At 20.4% G+C, this 21693-nt stretch overlaps 2 protein-coding genes across 2 annotated transcripts in view; one reads left to right on the forward strand and one right to left on the reverse strand.

Annotated features, from left to right (window-relative positions):
* LOC122511507 (uncharacterized protein DDB_G0284459-like) overlaps positions 1–21693 on the reverse strand; it is a 150559-nt gene that overhangs the window by 123838 nt on the left and 5028 nt on the right. The window lies entirely within an intron of this gene.
* Positions 928–19758, forward strand: LOC122511508 (scoloptoxin SSD14-like). Its single transcript, XM_043626802.1, has 11 exons — positions 928–984; positions 9306–9426; positions 10192–10316; positions 10653–10792; positions 10907–11139; positions 13352–13521; positions 14023–14249; positions 17471–17666; positions 18184–18349; positions 18782–18928; positions 19289–19758. Exons 1-11 carry the CDS (start codon positions 965–967, stop codon positions 19475–19477), a joined length of 1734 nt encoding a protein of 577 aa, XP_043482737.1. The 5' UTR covers positions 928–964; the 3' UTR covers positions 19478–19758.

Raw genomic sequence — 21693 nt, forward strand, 5'->3', positions numbered from 1 at the left:
GTTGTTTTTGAAATTGTCTCGTTTGGTTTAGTAAATGAACTGAAATAAATTAACTTTTTGAAATGAAAATATTTTTTAATATTGACATTATTTCTTTAAGTAAAAATATTTTTTGAATAAAACTATTTTGGAAAATATTTTTTTGAACAAAATTATTTTGGAAAATACTTTTTGAACAAAATTATTTTAGAAAATATTTTTTGAACAAAATTATTGTGGAAAATGTTTGTTGAATAAAATTATTGTGGAAAATATTTGTTGAATAAAATTATTTTGAAAAATATTTTTTGAATAAAATTATTGTGTAAAATATTTTTCAAACAATTTAAATAAATTAGAATATAAATTGAATAAAATAAAAATTTTGCAATTAATTTTTGTAATGAATTTTTTTGATTGCAATTGACTTGAAAAATTGGAAATCATTTTTTGAAATAAATTGTTTAAAATGAAATTTGTTTATGAATAAAAGAATATTTTTTTAAATATATTTTCTAATAGTTTATTTGTTATAAAAAAAACTATTGAATATTTTTTTTATATTTTACATTTATAGAGATTATTTTAATTATACTTACTTCTTTTTTTTATTTTCGATAGTAAATATAATTTTATTGTAAATTTTTTTTAACGCATTGAAGGAAAAATGAACAGTGACCGAAACTTTTGTAATTATTGAAAATAGCGCAAAAATTGTCCTTGTGAATATTTTTTCTCTCGACAATTGTCTTTTTTTAAACATATATACCACATTAAAAATTATACTAATAATTAGTATTTTCCTATCTTGAAAAATAATTACATGAAATATCAATTTTTACATTTTCTTCTCGTAATTTTCCGATGAATTGAAGCAGAAATTTGATAACTGATTTTAAGACGTGTTACAAAGCATATAAATATCCATGTCGAACATTTTTTTTCCTATCTATTATTTTTAAGTTTTTCCGAGGAACATTTAAATATGGTCACTCAAACTATCAGGTTCGTAATGCATAGTCTATTTTATTGAAAATATATTTGCAAATAATAATTTTTCATCTAATATACGGAGAATTGATACCTATTAAAAATTTTTCATTTAAGAAAAAAATTTCAGTCAGGTCCTTAAATAAATAATTATTAATTAGTTTCTTTTAGGCTTTATGGAAAAAATATTTTTTTTATCTTTGAAAATTTTTTTTTTCTAAAATAATGATTAGAAGTTCAGTTAGATTGTTGGTAGGAATTGAAGAAAAAATTTATTTCACTCAAATAAACGATTACTTGTCTTTTAGAAAATAAATATGTATTTGCAAAAAATAATATTTAAAAAAAATATTTAAAAAAAATATTTAAAAAAAATATTTTTAAAAAATATTTTAAAAAAATATTTTTAAAAAATATTTAAAAAAAAAATTATTTTACTCAAATAATTTTGATTTGAGTCAAGTCATTTTTATTTAGGTCAAATAATAATTTTTATTTCAGACCATTAGACGGCATTTGATTTAAATAAAAAAAATTATTTGTTCAAATACAATTTATTTGATTTAAATAAAAATTATTTTATTCAAGTAATTATTAATTCTGATGAGTAGAATTTCATCAAATTTTTCAACAATAATTTAATTGTTTCGAAGAATTTTATTAGAAATTTTGAAAATAATTGAATTGCTGCAAAGATTTTTGTTATTCTTACGATAGCAATTAAATTCTTACAATCAATATAATTTACTTAAATAATTATGAATTATTTCAAAGAATTTTATTAAACTTTTTAAAAATAATTAAAATTTTTTTGAATATAATTGAATTATTTCGAAGAATTTTATTGAAATTTTTGAAAATAATCGAATTGGTTTGAAGAATTTTATTAACATTTTTATATTGAAAATCCTGAAAATAATTGAATTCATACGAAGACAATTGTCACTTATGACAAGAATTAAATTTTTGTAACTAATCAAATAAAAAAAATTGTATTATTTTTTAAAATAATTGAATTCTTTCGAAGAAATTTATGAAAATTGTATTCACAGTAATTAAATTCTTTGAAGAATTTCATCAAATTATTATTAAAAAATAATTCAATTATTTTTAAAAAAAAATGTTAAAATTGTATTAAAAAAATTAAATTCTCAAAATTAATCTTATAATTTATGGAAATAATTGAATTCTTTGGAAGAATTTCATTAAAATTTTTGAAAATAATAAAATTTTTGAATTAGATTTTTATTGTTTATGAACATAATTGAATTCTTTTGATAAATTAAATTAAAATTGTATTGAAAGTAATTTATAAAGAATTTGATAAAAATATTTGAAAATAATTGAATTTTTTCCAAAAAATTTATTAAATTTGTATGTTGAAAAAAATTGAATTGTTTCGAAGAATTTTATTAATATTTTTTAAAATAATTTAATTTTTGCAGAGATTTTTACAATTTTTTGAAAATAATAAAATTCTTTTACATAATGTCATAATTTTATGAAAATAGTATTCAAAACAATTGAATTCCTGCTAAGAATTTTTTTATTTATAAAAATAATTTAATTCTTTTTAACAATTACATTTGAATTGCATTGAAAGTAATTTATAAAGAATTTATTAAAAATTTTTGAAAATAAATAAATTTTTTTTTCAGAAAGTTTAGTAAAATTGTATTGAAAGTAATTGAATTCCTGCAAAAAATTTTATTTATTTATGAAAATAATTGAATTTTTGCGAAAAATTGCGTTATTAAAAATAATAAAGACTTTATAATAAAATTATTATTATGCAAATTTAATTACAAAACTTTTTATTTTCAAATATTAATTTTTGAATACTTTCAGATTCAAACTTTAAAAAAATTCAATCATTAACTAATTTACCAATTAATTATTATTGTTTATTAATTTCAAAATTTTTTTAATAAATCCTTCAAAACAATTCAAATATTCTTTTAAAAAGTAAACAATCTTTGCAAAAATTCAATTATTTTCAACAAAAAAAATTCACTAAAGAATTCAATTTTTTTCTTAATTCGTTATAAAAAATTTCAACAGAATTTAATTTTTTTTCTTAACATTTTAATAAATTCTTTGAAAAAATTCAGTTATATTTATAAATAGGAGAATTTTTTGCAAAAATTCAATTTTTCTAATACTATTGTAATAAAATTTCCTGAAAGAATTTTTTTTTTTTTAATTTTTAATAATATTTTTCAAATTTAATTTTTTTCTTAATTTGTTTTAAAATTTTTCGAAAGAATTCAATTATGTATTTTTTTAAATTTTAATAAAATTTAGTAATTAAATGTTTAATTTCAATTATTAACAAACACGATTATTTTAGAAACTTGGAAGAAATTGTTCATAAATTTCAATTATTTTCCAAATTTTTGATTAAAATTATTGAGAAAACTCAATTATTTAAAAAAAAATTCAAAGAAATTCGTCAAAAAAAATTTAATTAGAATTATCAAAAATTTTAACAAAATTCTTCTCGTGAATTCAATTATTTTCCTAAATAATAAAATTCCTCCAAGGAATTCAATTAATAATATCAAATTTTTTAAAAATTCTTTGCAACAATTTGATGATTTTCAATGTATTTAATTTTAAAATTGAAAATATTTAAAAAGAAAAATTATTTAAAAAGCTTTTTAAACAAAAAAGCAAACAACAACTAACTTCAAACTGCGATGGTAATATAACGATTATATTAATATAGATTATTATTATTATTATTATTGTTATTATTATTACAGACGAGTATTTTATTCAAATTATTTTTTAGTTAAGGTTAAGATCTCAAATTTCTCAAATATCTCAAATTAATCTGAATATTAAATTATTAATAAACAAATAAATAAATAAATAAATGAAAAAATAAGAAAAACTCAAAAAATAATTTTTGAGTAAAACGATGATTTTTTTTCCTTCAAATTTAAAAATAAATTGATTGAGAGTAAAATAAACAGAAGAGTCATTCTTCTTCTCCTCCAGATCTTGTTACAACTGCATCGTGACTCCTTTAAATTGAGGATTTTTCAAGATGAGAAAAAATGAATTCATATTGAAAAATGGAAGAAGATTTTTCTTTATTGTATAGTTTTATTTTGTTATTTACTTGATTCGAGTGTTATAATATATTCAAGAATGTGTCTTGAGCACTTGAAGAATCTGTGTGTGGATGGTACTCCTGTAGCATTCTCTGACTTCCTGACCCAGTGGCCTCGACAGTCCCCAAGTCATGGACTAAGTCAAACAATCCTCAGACAAGAAAGGATTCAATTCATGAGGACCTTGTTCCAAATTCCTCACCTTTTGAAATACTCCATTTAAGTCTAATAAATTTCAATTAAAATTCCTTCTTACGTGATTGTAATACCTTTTTTTTTGCTTTAAAAAAAAATACTACCTGTAAGTGATGATGATATTTTTGATTAATATGCATATGAAGTCGAGAAGACTGCTACTATTTTAAAAAAAAAATTACTAGGGAAATACTTTTTGTTATTTTTTTTAATAAAAAAAATAACAAAAAGTATTTCCCTAGTGAGTAGTGCCAGTGTAATTTCTTTACACTTTAAAAAAACTAATGAAAAAACTACTAGGAAAACTACTAGGGAATAAAAAATAAACCAATTTTTTTTTAAAAAGAAACAAAAAGTATTTCCCTAGTGAGTAGTGCCAGTGTAATTTTTTTACACTTTACAAAAAACTAGTGAAAAAACTACTTGGAAAACTACTAGGGAATAAAAAATAAACAAATTTTTTTTTAAAAAAAGAAACAAAAAGTATTTCCCTAGTGAGTAGTGCCAGTGTATTTTTTTTACACTTTACAAAAAACTAGTGAAAAAACTACTTGGAAAACTACTAGGGAATAGAAAGAAACAAATTTTTTTTTAATAAAAAAATAACAAAGTATTTCCCTAATGAGTAGTGCCAGTGTAATTTTTTTACACTTGAAAAAAAACTAGGAAAAAAACTACTAGGAAAACTACTAGGGAATAAAAAATAAACAAATTTTTTCCCTACCGGAAACGAATCTAATACCAATTAAATAGTTTACTCCGATTTATAATTGAATTATAAATTTTGCTCTATGAAAAAACATTTTTTTATAGTTTCTTAAACTCAAAAACTACTAAACTACTAGGGGAGAAGACGCAAAAAATAATTTCTCCCTACTGAAAATGTTATCTTCACTGTTGGTGTTATTTCTTAGCTTTTAGTAGTTTTGTAATAAATTTATAGCCACTGCTCCCGCAGAAAATATTTTTCAATAAAAAAAAACTCAAAAACTACTAGGATACTAGGAGACCAGACATTAAAAATAATGTTTCCTTATAGAAAATATTTGTTTCACTCTTAGTGTTATTTCTTTGCTTTTATTCGCTTTTTCGATAAATTTATAACCTTTGCACTCGCAGAAAATATTTATAAATAGTGTTCTATACTCCAAAACTACTAGACTACTAGGGGACCAGTCGTTAAAAATATTTTCTTCACTATTAGTGGTATTTATCTGCTTTTTTTGCTTTATAAGAAATTTGTAATCCTTCCTCCCTTAGAAAATATTTTTTAGTAGTGTCATACTCTCAAAAACTACTAGGATACTAGGGGCCAGGCATTAAAAATAATTTCTCCCTACAGAAAATTTTTTTTTACGAATAGTGTTATTTCCTGACTCTTATTCGCTTTATTTTTATTTCTGCTTCCGTAGAAATTTTTTTTAAATAGTAGCCTACACTAAAAACCACTAAACTACTAGTGGACCAGATATTAAAAATATTTTTTCCCTAATAAACATTTTTTTACTACTAGTGTTATTTTTTTTATTTTTTTTACTTTTATGCGCTTAATGATAAATTGATTGCCTTTGTTGCTTCAGAAAATATTTTTAAATAGTATCCTAAACTCAAAAACTAGTAGACTACTAGTGGACCAGGCATTAATAGTATTTTCTCTCTATTTTAACAATTTTTTCTGAAAAAAAATTTCAATTTTACTATTGAATTTCTCCTTTTTTTCTGTTTATAATAAATTTATACTCAATGCTCTAATAGAAAATTTTTGCTATACATTTTTTTCTCTTACTAAACTACTAGGAGACCAGGCATTAAAAAAATTTTTATTCCTAGTGAAAATGTTACTTTTTTTATTACAGGCATTTATCTAGTTTACTTCGGTTTTTAATAAATTTATTTGTCTTTGGTTCCTCAAGGAATAATTTTTATTTATTTCTTACATTCAAAAACTACAAAATTACTAGGGGACCAGGCATTACAATTTTTTTTCTATTTTGACAATTTTTTAAAAAAAAAATTTCACTTTTATTTTGAAATTTTTTCTTTTTTTCTATGTATAATAAATTTTTACTCAATAAAACCAGAGAAAATATTTGCTAACTATTTTTTTCCAAAAAAAAACTACAAAACTACTAGGGGACCAGGTATTAAAAAAATTTCTTTTCTAATGTAAACGTTATTTTTTTATTAAAGGCATTTGTTTAGTTTACTTCGGCTTTTAATAAATTTATTGTCCTTTCTTCCACAGAAAATATTTTTTATTAATTTCTTACAATTAAAAACTACAAAACAACTAGGGGACCAGGAATTAAAAATATTTCTTTCCTAGTGAAACTGTTTTTTTTTTATTTGAGGCATTTATCTACTTTACTTCAGCTTTTAATAAATTTATTTGTCTTTGCTTTCAGAGAAAATAATTTTTATTAATTTCTTACGGTGAAAAACTACTAGGGGACCAGGCATTAAAAAATTTTTTTTTCTATTCTGACAATTTTTTCTGAAAAAAATTTCACTTTTATTTTTGAATTTGCCTTAGAAAAAATATTATTATTTGCTAACTTTTTTTTTTCTCAAAAAACTACAAAACTACTAGGGGACCAGGCATTAAAAAATTTTTTTTCTATTCTGACAATTTTTTCTGAAAAAAATTTCACTTTTATTTTTGAATTTGCCTTAGAAAAAATATTTGCTAACTTTTGTTTTCTCAAAAAACTACAAAACTACTGGGGGACCAGGCATTAAATAAATTTATTTTCTAATGGAAACATTTTTTAATTAGAGGCATTTGTCTTGTTTACTTCGGCTTTTAATAAATTTATTTGTCTTTGCTTTCAGAGAAAATAATTTTTATTAATTTCTTACACTGAAAAACTACAAAAACTACTAGGGGACCAGGCATTAAAAAATTTTTTTTCTATTCTGACAATTTTTTCTGAAAAAATTTCACTTTTATTTTTGAATTTTTTCTTTTTTTTCTATTATTAATAAATTTATAATCAATGCTTCCAGAGAAAATATTTGCTAACTATATTTTTTGCTCAAAAAACTACTTGGAGACTAGGCATTAAAAATATTTTTTCCCTATACTAAAAATTTATTTTTTTCATTTTTGGACTTTTTTCCCTTTTTATAATAAATTTTTTCTATATAGGTAACAAAAATTAATTGTTAACCATTTTTTTCTCTCAGAAATTACAAAACTACTAGGGTACCAGGCAAACGAAATATTTTCGCCTTACTGAACGTCGAATTTTTTTTTTCATTTACTCACATTTGACAAGTTTATTTCGCTTTATAAATAATTGAAAGTATTTTTCCTCACACAAAACTTATTAAAATCTAAAAAAAAAATACTAGGTGTCGAAAATTGTAAATAGTTTCCTCTTTTATTGAAAATGAAACTTTTTATACCCGCACTTATGGAGACACAATTTTTTTTTAATCTTAAGAATAATTAAATATTTTATACTAATAATTCACTTCTAATACACAGTTCTTATTTTTTAAGAAAAAATTTTTCTTTTTAAGATAAAATTTTCTATTATAGGAAAATAATTTTTTTTCTCCGAAAAATATGAGACAAAAATAAGAGAAAAAATCTATTAAAACAGAAAATATTTTCTCCAATTGGGAGTGAGTTTAGTAAATAAATGATTCGAAAAAAATGAAACATTCTTAAATAGACGTAACTACAACTTGACAGTTGTTTTAATAGTATGACGTAAGCATAGTTGAGACTGTTATTTTTTCCATGACGTTTCAAAACGTCACGTTGAGGTTTCTCCGAATTTTGACACGAAAAAACATATGTTCATTTAAACAAAAAAAATTAAATCTTAATATTGAATAAATAAATTTTTAATTTTAATGACACGCTTCAAATAACGTTTTTCTTAATTATAACAATTTTTTTTACATTAAAAAATCTTTTATCCAAAAATGCAAAAAAAGAATTATTTACCTTTTTTAGAATTGACTGAAATTTAAATTTACTTTATGCCTTTTTTTTAAATATACAAATTAATTATTATTAAATTAACTTTTTATTAAAAATTAAATTCTGAATAGATCATCAGTCTTTAGTCAATTATTATTGGTTGTTTAAAATTTATATTTTGTTTAACAATGACTGTATATTTTATTTTTCTTGTGCTAATATTTGAAATTAAAAAAAAATTCACTTTAAAAGAAAAAAAGATATTCAATTATTTTATTAAAATTTTGTGTTTAATAGAAAATTATCAGTTCTAAAAAGGAAAATGTGTTTTGATTTCTTTGTGCAATTTAGAAAGAAAAATATTTTACATTTTTTTGTATTTAATTTGCAATATTTAAAAATTGCACTTGTTTTAACATTGTAAAAATTATTCTTGTGAGATTTTTGATTTAAATTTTTCGCTAATTTTCGGAGAAAGATAATAATTTTCATTGTATTATTTTGCAATAATTTTTTGCAAATAATTTTTTTTTTCTTTCTTTTCTTATTTTATGATTAATTTTTTGCGAAAAGAATATGAAAATTGATTTTAAAATCGGACTTTAATGCATATAAATATGGTGTGAAAATTTGTTAGAAACATCAATTTGCTTGATCCGATATAGAATTATAAAAAATTAATATTAAAAATATTAATTTTTTGCTTTTCTATTTCTTATTTATTAGTTTTTTAATTCTTTGATTTTTATTTATTATTTATTAGTTTGTTAATTTTTTGCAGTTTTATTTATTATTTATTTATTATTGTATTATTATTTATTTATTTTATTGTTTACTCAATTATTTTTGTTTTTTTTCAATTTTATGATAATTATAATTATTTATAAAAATTATTATGACTTGTCAAAACAAGAGGTTTGTAGTATTGCTAACTTGCTAAAATTGATAAAATTTATTCTCTGCGCGATAATTTTATATATATACTCTAAATAAATTATGTAATCGATCAATTATTATCTATTTAATTTTATATAAAAAAATGTTAAAAGTGTTTCTATTTTGTAATTTTGTTTCTATTTTTATTTCAGTGGGTGGAAGAAAAATGTTCTGTTGCTGCTTATAAATACAAGTTTGGTATTTACTGCTCCTGGACCAATAAAATTTACAAATAGACAATTGACAGCCAATCCAATCGGAAAATACAAAAATGTAAGAATTTTTTATTTATTAGTTATTATATAATTTATTTTTTAAACCTAGTAAACTTTTTTTACGAAAAATTTTTTGTTACAAATCTTTTATTTTTATAGGGAAAAGAATGAGAGTAAATTAAAATTTTTGATATAGAAAAATCAAAATTAAATCAAAATTTTCATTTTTGGGAAAATGAAATAGAATCAAAATTTTTATTCTAGAAAAAATATAATAGAAAAATATATCTATTTTAAAGAAAATAAAATTAAATTAAAATTTTTCTTCGAAAAACGCAACAAATCAATTTAACATTTTTATTTTAGAGAAAATAAAATAAAATCAAAATATTTATTCCAAAAACGCAAAATCAATTTAAAATTATTTTCATTTTAGAGAAAATAAAATCAAAATTTTAATTTAAAAACTTAAAATCAATTTAAAATTTTCATTTTAGAAAAAAAATCAAAATTTTTATTCTAAAATCGCAAAATTAATTTAAACTTTTCATTTTAGATAAAATAAAATTAATTCAAGATTTTTATTCTAAAAACACAAAAATAATTAAAAATTTTCATTCTAGAGAAAATAAAATTAAAATTTTAATTCTAAAAACGCAAAATCAATTTAAAATTTTCATTTTAGAGAAAATAAAATCAAATTCAAAAATAAAAACCGTTTATTTTTGAAAAAATAAATGAGATATCAAAATTCTTATTTTAGAAAAAATTGAAAATTTTTATTCTAGAATAAATAAAATAAAATAAAAATTTGAATTTTTAGGGTGCAGTTTCAACAGTGGACGGCGAATGCGCAAAAATAGGCGTTCAAATGCTAAAAAAAGGTGGATCAGCAGTTGATGGTGCCATTGCAGTACTTATTTGCGAATGCGTCGTTTCATCTCATGCGTAAATAATTTTTTTAATTTCCTCCCTCCCCCCTCCTAGAAAAAAAGAATTTTTGATTATTCTTATTTTTTCCAACAATTTTTGTTTTCAAGTCGAATTTTTTTTCCATTTAAAAATAAAAATTTTGAGTTGAAAAAAAATAATTTGCAAATTTTACAATTTTTTTTTGTAAAAGAAATCATTATTGTATTTGTTTTTCTGTTTGTAATTTATAGGAGAGAAATTTTTTCCCATTTTTCCCTCATTAGTGTTTAATTTCAATTTATATACCTAAATTTATTAGTTTTCGATAATTTAAAATTACCGAACTAAATTAATAATATAAATAATTTGAAGCATGGGAATGGGAGGAGGTTTTTCGATGACAATTTGGGACGGAAAAAAGAAAGAGGTCCATTCTTTGGATGCCAGGGAAACAGCATCACGACACGCCACTGAAAATATGTTCCAAGGAAATGCTGAATTAGCTGAACTCGGTAATTAATTTTTGTATTTAATTTTCTTCATATTTAAACATTTTTTTGTTTTGTTCTTGAAAATTTATAAAACTAAAAAATAATTTTTGTTAAAAAAAAAAAAAAAAAAAATAGGTGGACTAGCCGTTGCCGTACCGGGTGAAGTGGCAGGATATTGGGAGGCGCATAAGAAATTTGGAAAATTAGATTGGGCAGAACTTTTTAAACCCTCGATTGATTTGTGTGAAAAAGGATTTCGAGTTAATCATTTCTTGGCTTTTGGAATTAATGCTACTCAAAATAAAATAAGAGCCGAGCCATCGATGGCGGAAATATTCATAAATCCAGCAACTAATCAACCTTATCAGGTAAAGTGGGAGAAAAAATTCAAAATTCGTTGCCACAAGTCGGGGAAAAGTTAGGGAAAGTAAAATTTGTTCAGGGAAATCATAAATGTTCAAATGAACGAAATTTACTTTGTTTCTTTCTTAAATTAAATTTTTATTTTATTTTTGCTTCAGTATTAAAAATTAATTTTTAACGATTCTAAGTATAAAATTTAATTATAATTTTCATCAAAAGTACTGGAAAAATATTAAAATTACTAGAATTCATAAGAAAATTTTTTATTTCTGAAAATAATTGAACAATAATTGTAATTTAATTTATTTTAAATAATTGAATTTTTAAATATTATTTTAAAATTAATATTCATAAACTATTTGCGAATAATTTAAAAAGTCCAAAAACAATTGAATTTTAAAAGAGTTGCCTTTACAATTTTCAGAAATAATTGAATTTCAAAATGTTTCGATTTGAAATTTGAGAAAAAATTAATTTTGAACAATTTTAATTAAAAATTCTGTGGAAGTTCAAAAACTAACGTTTTTTGAAAGATTTTATATCAAATTTTCTTGTAATTAGTTGAATTATAAAAAAAACAGTCAAATTTTCGTAAAATTAAATTAAAAGCAGTTTAATTTTAATTTTAAATTTTATTTTAAAAATTTTAGAGGAGTTTTCTTTACAATTTTCATAAATAATTGAATTTCAAATTGGAATTTTAGAAAAATTTAATTTTAAACAATTCAATTTTAGAAGAGTTTTCTTTATAATTTTCATAAATAATTGAATTTTAAAAGGTTTCAAATTGAAATTTTAGAAAAATTAAATTTTAAACAATTCCAATTACAAATTATTGAAAAAGTTAGTTTTTTTTAAAGATTTTATATCAAATTTTCTTGTAATTAGTTGAATTATAAAAAGACATAATCGAATTTTCGTAAAATTAAATTACAAACAATTCAATTTCAGAGGTTTTTTAAGTGAATTTTCTTTTTCATAAATAGGATTGAATTCGCAAAAAACCTTCTGAAAATTATTATTAAAAATAGTAGATTTAGGGAAGAGTTTTTATTACAAATTCGAGAAAATAATTGAATGTTAGAAAGAGTTACAGAATAGAAATTTCTAGAAATAATAATTCAAAAAGGTTTCAAATTAAAATTTTCGAAAATTTAAATTTTGAATAGTTTTTAATTAAAATTTAAGAAGATTTTATTTTTTTAAACATTTTAAAACAAATAAAAAAAAAAAACAAATTAAATATATTTAATTGAAAAATTTGTGAAAAATTGAAATTTCGTAAAATTGAATTGAACTTTATAATTTTTTTTTAATAATTGATTTCTCAGAGAATCATTCTCAGAAATTATTAAAAGTAATTGCATTATAGAAGAATTTTAGTTATTTATTCTAAAAAATTGATTAGAAATCTTGAAAATAATTTTAAAGAAATTAAAGTAGCATTAAATTTTTATTAATTATTGAATTTTAAATGGTTCGAAATTTTTAATATTGTGAATTCTTTCTACTTTTTATTTATTTTCTGTTTTTTCTACTTCTCTATTTTGATTTCTTATTTCTCTTTTCAGTATAAAAGGAATTTTTTTTCTGTAAATTGTAGTCACTTAAAAGTAATGTTTCTTTAATTAAAAGAAAATTTTATTCGCAATTAAAATTAAAGTGTAGTTTTTCGTTGAAGATCATTAATTTTTATAACTGCAATTGAAATTATCTTTCTCGTAATTTTTACTTCTAGTGGTATAATGAATAATTATTTCTTACGAAGTCAATTAAAAAAAGAAGTGTTAACAAGAATTCAAATTTCCTATTTTATAGTCGATAATAAAGAATTAATTTTGAATTAATAAATAATTCAACTGTTTACTTTAAAAACATTTTCAATTTTTTTTTTGTTGAGAAAATAATTTTTTATCCAAGTTTTTGTATTTTTCAAAAATTAATTTTTGTCAACAAATGTCGAAATTTCGATAATCGATAATTTTTATAATTTTGTTGAAGATACAATGTATTTTTTTCGAAGTATTTTGAAAAATAATTTTTAAATTGTAAATATTTTTGAACGTCTATTGAATTTTGAAGGGAGGAACTTGAAATGTTTGTAATTCTGTAAAAAAAATAGAGTTGATCCATTCTTTTGTGTAACAATAAGAGAAAGGAATAGTTACTTTTGAGATGTTCAAATTAAAAGTGATGATTTTTATTATATGTTTACAGTTGGGAGACACAATGAAAAGGCCTGTGTATGGAAAGACCCTTAGACTATTATCAGCCTCAGACGGCAGTGGTGTGAAAGATTTTTATAATGGCGAGATGGCTAAAAATATGGTCAGAGAAATTCAACAAAAAAATGGAATTATCGATCTTAAGGATTTCGAAGATTACAGGTACAATTTTTGTACTACTTTTAAAGTTTTTTTCCTGTAGTAGAGAAATTTTATTTTCTTGTTTTACAATTATTTTATATTTTACAAAACATATTTTACGATTTTGTAAATTACAATCGAACCACCGGCTACCAAAAGAACCTCTGGATGATATTAAATTTTATTTTTTAATGAAAAAAATATCACCCACTACCTAAAATTTTTATTTTTCATTAAAAATTGTTGATATAAAAATAAAAGATAATAATAATAATTAAATATAAATAAGAATGAAAAAAATAGGAAAAAAAACAGAAATTAATTTTTAAAGAAAAAAAAACGGTATTTCACTTGCCAGCGGTTTAATTATTCTATATTGTTGGTCTTTTTCTTTAAATTTAAAAAGACAAAAAAAAATAGAATTCATATTTTCTTTTTCCGTATTTTTCTAATTTTTAATAATTTAAAGCAATGTTAACGATAAAAATAAATTAATTAACGAAAATTGAAATCTTGATCTAGAATTTTATGGAGAGCTCCAATAAAAACAAAACTCAGAAATGGAATGACTGTCTATTCGTCGCCACTTCCTGGATCCGGATCAATTTTGGCATTCATACTGAATGTACTCGACGGATTTGTCTTCGAGCAAGGTGAAACTATTGGCTATCAAAGAATATTGGAAACTTTCAAGTGGGCCTACTCTTTCCGAACTAAAATGGGCGATCCTGCTTTTGTCCCTGAAGCCAGTGAGTTCTTTTTTTTTTAACAAACAATATTTCAATTCTTATTTGCTTTTTTTATTTAAAAAAAAATTATTTTTCTTTTCTTCTTCTTCTTTTGATAAAAAAAGTTAAGGGGAGGTTCTCATTGCGGGAATCAAAAAAATTTATTTCTTTTTTATTGTATTTTTTGAAAGCTATATATATGTAGAATATGTGTGTATAGCGATTTTTTGATCCGAAGAATATTTTCGTTCTTATGGAGTCTTGAACTCACCGGCGTCCCGAGCACTGAATAACAAATGTCAGGCAAATCGAATCGATTTTTAAAAATTTTGCAAATCTGACCTCAGAATCGTAAAGAGTGACCCTAAATACCTATAGATATTTATCAAATACGCAAATTGAACAAAGAATTGGAAAGAATTTAATTATTGCACAAAAATGTTTCTCAAACTTTAAACGCGTTTTTCTCGAAACAAGATTTTTCAAACTGGTGGGCATCGTAGCGTCTAAACTATTTAGTCAATCAACTTCGGGTTTGCGGCTAATTAAAGGTAACTAAATTCTACTGGGGTTATACCTATAATATGGTAAAATTGTTAACAATAGAGATTTTTACAAGAGGTCAAATATAGAAAAATAATGCAAAAACGCAGTTTTTTTAAAAATGTGTCCGCCATTTTGTCATTTTGTTAACTTTTTAACTATTTTATAGGTATAACCTATTCTTTAGGATGTCATCTTTATAAAAAATTTTGAGTTTTTGTTTTAGACTAAAAATTGCGCAGTGTAGAATGCCCACCGTTTTCCATATTTAAAAAAACATTATTTTCTAGATGCGCCATATTGGCCGCCATTTTGCATTTTTTTAAAAATGAAATATATGTTTTGAAAGTTCAAGAATGTATCTTTATTTAGAAAAAAGAACTACATCGCTAAGTCATAGCCGCTCTTTGCAAAAAATTGTCAAAGTTTGTGTTTATTTTGGCCTTTGCAATGAGAACCTCCCCTTAAGAATTTTTCATTTTGATCAAAATTAATCTAGGTATTGAAGTTAGTTGCTGTTTCCTATTTTGTTTCCTAACTTTTTAAATCATTTTTCTTTTTAAATATTTTCAATTTCCATTAAGTTTTTAAAATAATCGTGTTTCTTAATAATTGAATTTAATTTAACATTTAATATTATTGAATTTTATTAAAATTTTAGAAAATAATTGAATTCTTTTGAAAAATTCTATAACGAATTGAGAAAAAAATTGAGTTTTTTTTTTAAAATAATTGAATTCTTAGGAAGAATGTTACTATTTATAATTATACAATTGAATTGTTTTGAAGCATTTATTAAAATTTTCGGAAATAATTGAATTTTTTCTAGAAATAATATTAAAAATTAAAAGATTAATTTTCTTTTAATTTTTAATATTATTTCTAGAAAAAATTCAATTATTTCCGAAAATTTTAATAAATGCTTCAAAACAATTCAATTGTATAATTATAAATAGAATTTAATATTCTTTCATCATGAAATTTTATAAAATTGTATTAAAAATAATTGGATTTTTGTTAAGAATTTTACTATTTATTAATATAATTGAATTTTTTCGAAGAATTTATTAAAATTTTAGAAAATAATTGAATTCTATTAAAATTTTTTATAACGAATTAAGAAAATAATTGAATTTTTGCAAAAAATTGTACTGTTTAAAAATATACTTGAATTTTTTCGAAGAATTTATAAAAATTTTAGAAAATAATTGAATTCTATTGAAATTTTTTTATAACGAATTGAAAAAAAAATTCAATTTTTTCCTGACATTTTTTTGAAAGTAATTAAATTTTTGCAAATATTTTACTATTTAAAAAAATATTTTAATTATGTTTTTAATTTTACATTTAATTATTGCAAACAGTAATTAATGGAAATAATTTTAATAAACATTTTTCATTCATTTGAACTTTCAGAACTTGAGGATCATTAATAATCGTTGTACCCCGGACTTCTCTTCGAAGTTTGAAGTTAATTGTTTTTGATAATTACTTTTTTGTTTGATAATTTTCAAGATAAATTTTTCTTCTTAAATATTTAAAAAGTTAAAATTAATAAAATTCTAATTTAATTTTTCTTAAAGATTTTTTTTTTTAAATAATTCAATTCTGTCGATCAATATTATTAAAAATTTTAAGAATAATTTAATTTTTTCTAGAAGTTTTACTAAAATTTTTTTGAAAATAATTAAAATTTTTGTGATAAATTTTATTTCTGAAAACAATTGAATTCTTGCATAGAATTTTATTAAAATTTTCGGAAATATTTCACTGAATTGTTAAGAACAATTTTATAAAAATTTTGTTAAATAATTAAATTTTTTCGAAGGTATTATTTAAAAATTTATTGAAAGTAATTGAATTCTTATAAAGATTTTTGTGAATATTTTTGTAAGAATTGAATTCTTGAAAAGAATTTTGTGAATATTTTTGTAAGAATTTAATTCTTGAGAAGAATTTTATTTAAAAATAAATATATTTATTTTTCAAACTCTTAAACAATTGATTTTTTTAAGAAATGTTATTAAAATTGTATTTAAAATGCAATTAATAATAATTTTAATTCCTGTGATATTAAAAATAATTAAATTCTTTTGAAGAATTTAACTAAAATTTTATTGAAAATAATTGAATTCTAATATAGAATTTTATCAAAATTTTCAAAAATATTAATTGAATTATTTCACAGAATTTTATTATATTTATGAAAATAATTTAATTCTTGCATAAAATTTTATTAAAAATTTTTACAATATATTCGAATTATTTCGAAAAATTTTATTAAAATCTTTGAGAATAACTAAATTCTTGAGAAAAAGATATTAAATTTTTTTTAAATAATTGAATTGTTTATAGAAGTTTTATTGAAAATATTGAACTTTTAAAATGAATCTTATGAATTTTGAAAATAATCGAAAATAATTGAATTCCTGCGAAGAATTTTGTTATTTATGAAAATAATTAAATTCGTATGACTAATCTTATAATTTATGAAAATAATTCAATTGTTTCAAGAAATTTGACTTAAATTTATGAAAATAATTTAAATGTTTCGAAGAATTTTATTAAAATAAAGAATAATTAAAATTAAAAAAATATTCACTCAATTTCGAAGAAAATTACAATAACGAAAAATTTCCTTTTTTAAAGAGAATAATAATATTTAGTAAAAAAAATGCTAAAACGAAGAAATTTTTCAGATGAATTATCAGCGAATCTCACTAACAAGCAATATGCAGAATCCATTCGCCGTTTAATCAGTGACACTAAGACCAGTAATGATCCGGATTATTATTTAGGAAATACTGAAGGTACTGTAGATCATGGAACTTATCATGGATGTGTTTATGCTCCCGATGGCTCAGCCGTTTCTGTAACGTCCACTGTTAATGGATTGTGAGTATTTATTTATTTATTCACTTGAAATTACAAATCATTAAATAATCAATATTAAGCAGGTGGAAAATAAATAAATAAATAGAGAAAAAATAAAGAAAATTAAATTCATCTGGTAAAATAAATATTCTATAATAAAATTATAATACATGAAACTGTAATATATAAAAATATAATATAAAAATACAATTAATATAATTTAATACAATTTAATAAAAATTTAATTTATAATTTCAAATATAATTTCATTGCAAAGCATAAATCCTAAAAAAAAATATAACAAAAGTTTATTATTCTATAATTATCGAAATTTAATTAATGTACAATTAGCATTAGTAATATGTTTCTTTTTCTTTATTTACTAATTTAATTTTTTATTTTAGTCCTTATAAATAAAAAAAATATATAAAAAAACTATTGAAGTTTAATTTTCTTCTGCATTTTAAGAATATGTGACTCTTGTCGATTTTTTGAATATTTTCTTTTTCAATAATCCGATAATTTATTCGAATTTCAGATTTGGAGCATTCTTTCGTTCGGAATCAACTGGAATTATCTTTAATAATGAAATGGACGATTTTTCAGCTCCAAATATCACTAATATCTTTGGTGTTCGTCCTTCTCCGGCGAATTACATACGACCGGGAAAGAGACCACTTAGTTCAACGGCACCAACGATTATGGTACTAAACAAGTTCTTTATTGTTTTTATCCGTTCTTTTTAAATTCAACATTCTCTTTTTTATCAAAATTATCAAATTTTTAATTTTTAAATTTTTTCTCAATATTTTTTTATCAACTTGATAATTTTGTTTAAATATTTATTTCAATATTAAAAAGGTATTCGCTAATCGTAAAATAATAAATTAATTTCTGGAGGTAGAAATATCAGATAAAATTTTTGTTTCTAATATTTAGATTTAATATTTATTTTTAAAATTTTATATTTTTGTAAATTTAAAAATAATTTTAATTTTATAAATGATGTATTTATAACTAATTTATAAATATTTTTAACTGAAATTAAATAATAAGTTAATAATGTTAATAGTAATAACAATAAAGGTCAATTCTTTCTATTTATAGATTAAAATACAATGTTTTGCTTTTTGTAGATTGATGAGAATAATCAAGTTCGATTATTGGTTGGAGGTGTTGGTGGTATAAAAATTACCACTGGGGTGGCACTTACATCAGCATTACATTTGTGGGCAGGATATAGCATTAAAGAGGCTATAGACGCCAACAGAATGCATCATCAGGTAAATTTATTGATTATCAATTAACTTCTCCACTGTTCAAAGAAAAAATAAATATTAAATTCATTTCAAATTAAATATTAATTTTAATAGAAAATAGAAAATGACAAATTTTGTACATAATATAAAAATACATTATAATTAATACGAAATAAGTATTATTAATTTAAATATTTTTTTAAATTAAATTTTAGTAAATATTAATAATTAAATAAAAAGATATTTATTAATATAATTATTATTTATTAATATATTTATTAATATGAAAAGGAATATAAAGAAAATTAAATAGAAGAGAATTTATTACTTTAATGCAATATATTTTTGGATTATTAAAAAAATGAAAAATTGTTTTATTTTCAGTTCTTGCCAATGTCGGTTCAAATTGAAAATAATTTTCCACTGCCAATAAAGAAATATTTATCCAACGTTGGACACAATATCACCGATTTTGCAGGATATCCGAATTTAATTTTTGGCATATCACAGAAAAATGGTGAAATTTCGGCGTATTCAGATTACCGTCAAGATTGTCGCAATGCCGGTTATTGAAAATCGACAAACGGGGATATTTTTTCAACGATAAGGTAAAAATAAAATTTTGGAAAAATGTTATGCATGCTGCATGCGAAATTAGATAATTTTTAAAAATTAGAAAATATTCAGATAATATTTATTTATGTAAATGGGTAAATGGACTACAAATTTGCCCTTTTGTACACAAAATACTAAACGGATTTCTCTATTACGGGAAATTGAGAGTGTGATCTAATCAAATATTAGTTAGATATTAAATTAATTAAAGGAAATAGTAAATTAATTGAAAAAAAGAATATTTATTTAAAATAAATAAAGAATTCGTGTAATGAAAATATTATTTCTTCTTTTACTTCTTCTCTTCTGAATTTTTGTTGTGTTCTTATGATTCAACTGAAGAATGAAAATATTGATTTGAAAAGTTTAGAAAAAATATAGTCAAAAAATGGAAAAATATACCGCGAAGTTCTTTTCGTAAAAAATAATTTTTCTTTACTTAGAAAAAAGAAATAAAAACACTTCAAGTAAATGAAGGATTTAAATTACAATTAAAAACTGAAATTAAAATTGAAAAATTAAATTAAAACTAAAAATTCAATTTCAAATCAAAATTACAAATTAAAATTGAATTTGAAATAAAAAAATTGAGATTAATATTAAAAAATTATATTAAGAATTGAAATTGAATTTGAAATTGAAAACTCAAATTCAATGCAAATTTAAATGAAAAATTAAAACGAAAGTTAAGAATTCAAAGACAAAATTCAAATTCAAATGAAAAACCCAAATTTAAAATTAAAATTCAAATTCAAATTGAGTTTGAATTAAAAAATTCCAAACTTAATTCAAATTTAAATAGAAAATTGAAGTTGAAATGAAAAACTTTAATTTAATATTAAAAAATTAAATTCAGAATTTAAATTAAATATTCAAATTAAAAATTAAGACGAAAATTAAAAAATTAAGTTTGAATTAGAATTTGAAAACTCAAATCGTAATTCAAATTTAAATTTAAATTAAATTAAATTTAAATTAAAAAATCAATTTCAAATTCAAGATAAAAATTGGAACTGAATTTGAAATGAAAATTAAAAATTTCTATTCAATTTGAAATTAAAAACTCAACTTCAATGCAAATTCAAATTAAAAATGGAAACGAAAGTTAAAAATTCAAAATTGTAATTAAAATTAAAAACCTAAATTTAAAATAAAAATAAAAATTGAATTTGAATTAAAAAATTCCAATCCCAATTCAAAATAAAATTATAATAATTGAAATTGAATCTAAAAATTTCAAATTCAATATTAAAAGTAAATTAAAGTCAATTAAATTCAGAATTCAAATTAAACATTCAAATTAAAAATTCAAACGAAAATTAAAAATTCCCATTTAATTGAAATTATATGTAAATTGAAAATTTAAATTCAAATTTTTATTCATATATTAAAGATTGAAATTGAATTTAAACATTCAAATTCAATGCAAATTCAAATTAAAAATTGAAACAAAAGTTAAAAATTCCAAAACAAAATTGGAATTAAAATGAAAAACCAAAATTTTAAATAAAAATTAAAATTGTAATTGAATTTGAATTAAAAAAATTTCAAACCTAATTCAAATTTGAATAGAAAATTTAAGCTGAAGGAAAAATTTTAACTCAATTAAAAAATTAAAAATTTGAAAGTAAATTAAAATTAATTTAATTCAGAATTTAATTTAAAAATTGAGACAGAAATTATAAAAATCCCCATTGAATTGATATAACAAAATTTCCAATTCCTATTCATACTAAAAATTAAATTTGGATTTGAATTTAAGATCTCAAATCCTAATTCAAATCTAAATTAAAAATTTTAATTAAAATTAAAAATTCAATTTCAAATTCAAGATAAAAATTGAAATTGAATTTGAAATAAAAATTAAAAATTTCCATTGAATTTGAAATTAGAAACTCAAATTTAATACAAATTCAAATTAAAAATTGAAACGAAAATTAAAAGTTCGAAAACAAAATTGAAATTAAAATTAGAAACCCAACTTTAAAAGAAAAATTAAAAATCCAAATTTAAAATAAAAATAGAAATTGAATGTGAATTAAGACATTTTAATCCCAATTAAAATTAAAATTATAATAATTGAAATTGAAAATCAATTAAATACAGAATTCAAATTAAACATTAAAATTAAAAATTGAAACGAAGATTAAAAATCCCCATTGAATTGAAATTAA

Source organism: Leptopilina heterotoma, unplaced genomic scaffold (genome assembly GCF_015476425.1).
Source record: "Leptopilina heterotoma isolate Lh14 unplaced genomic scaffold, ASM1547642v1 Lhet_85, whole genome shotgun sequence".
In the NCBI taxonomy this organism is placed as follows: domain Eukaryota; kingdom Metazoa; phylum Arthropoda; class Insecta; order Hymenoptera; family Figitidae; genus Leptopilina; species Leptopilina heterotoma.

Excerpts from the sequence above, each read along its gene's own strand:
- LOC122511508 (XM_043626802.1), top strand. The coding sequence starts at position 965 with ATGGTCACTCAAACTATCAG. Across the intron at positions 985-9,305 it reads ATGGTCACTCAAACTATCAG|TGGGTGGAAGAAAAATGTTC; the intron begins GTTCGTAATGCA and ends TTTTTATTTCAG. Across the intron at positions 10,317-10,652 it reads TGCGTCGTTTCATCTCATGC|CATGGGAATGGGAGGAGGTT; the intron begins GTAAATAATTTT and ends AATAATTTGAAG.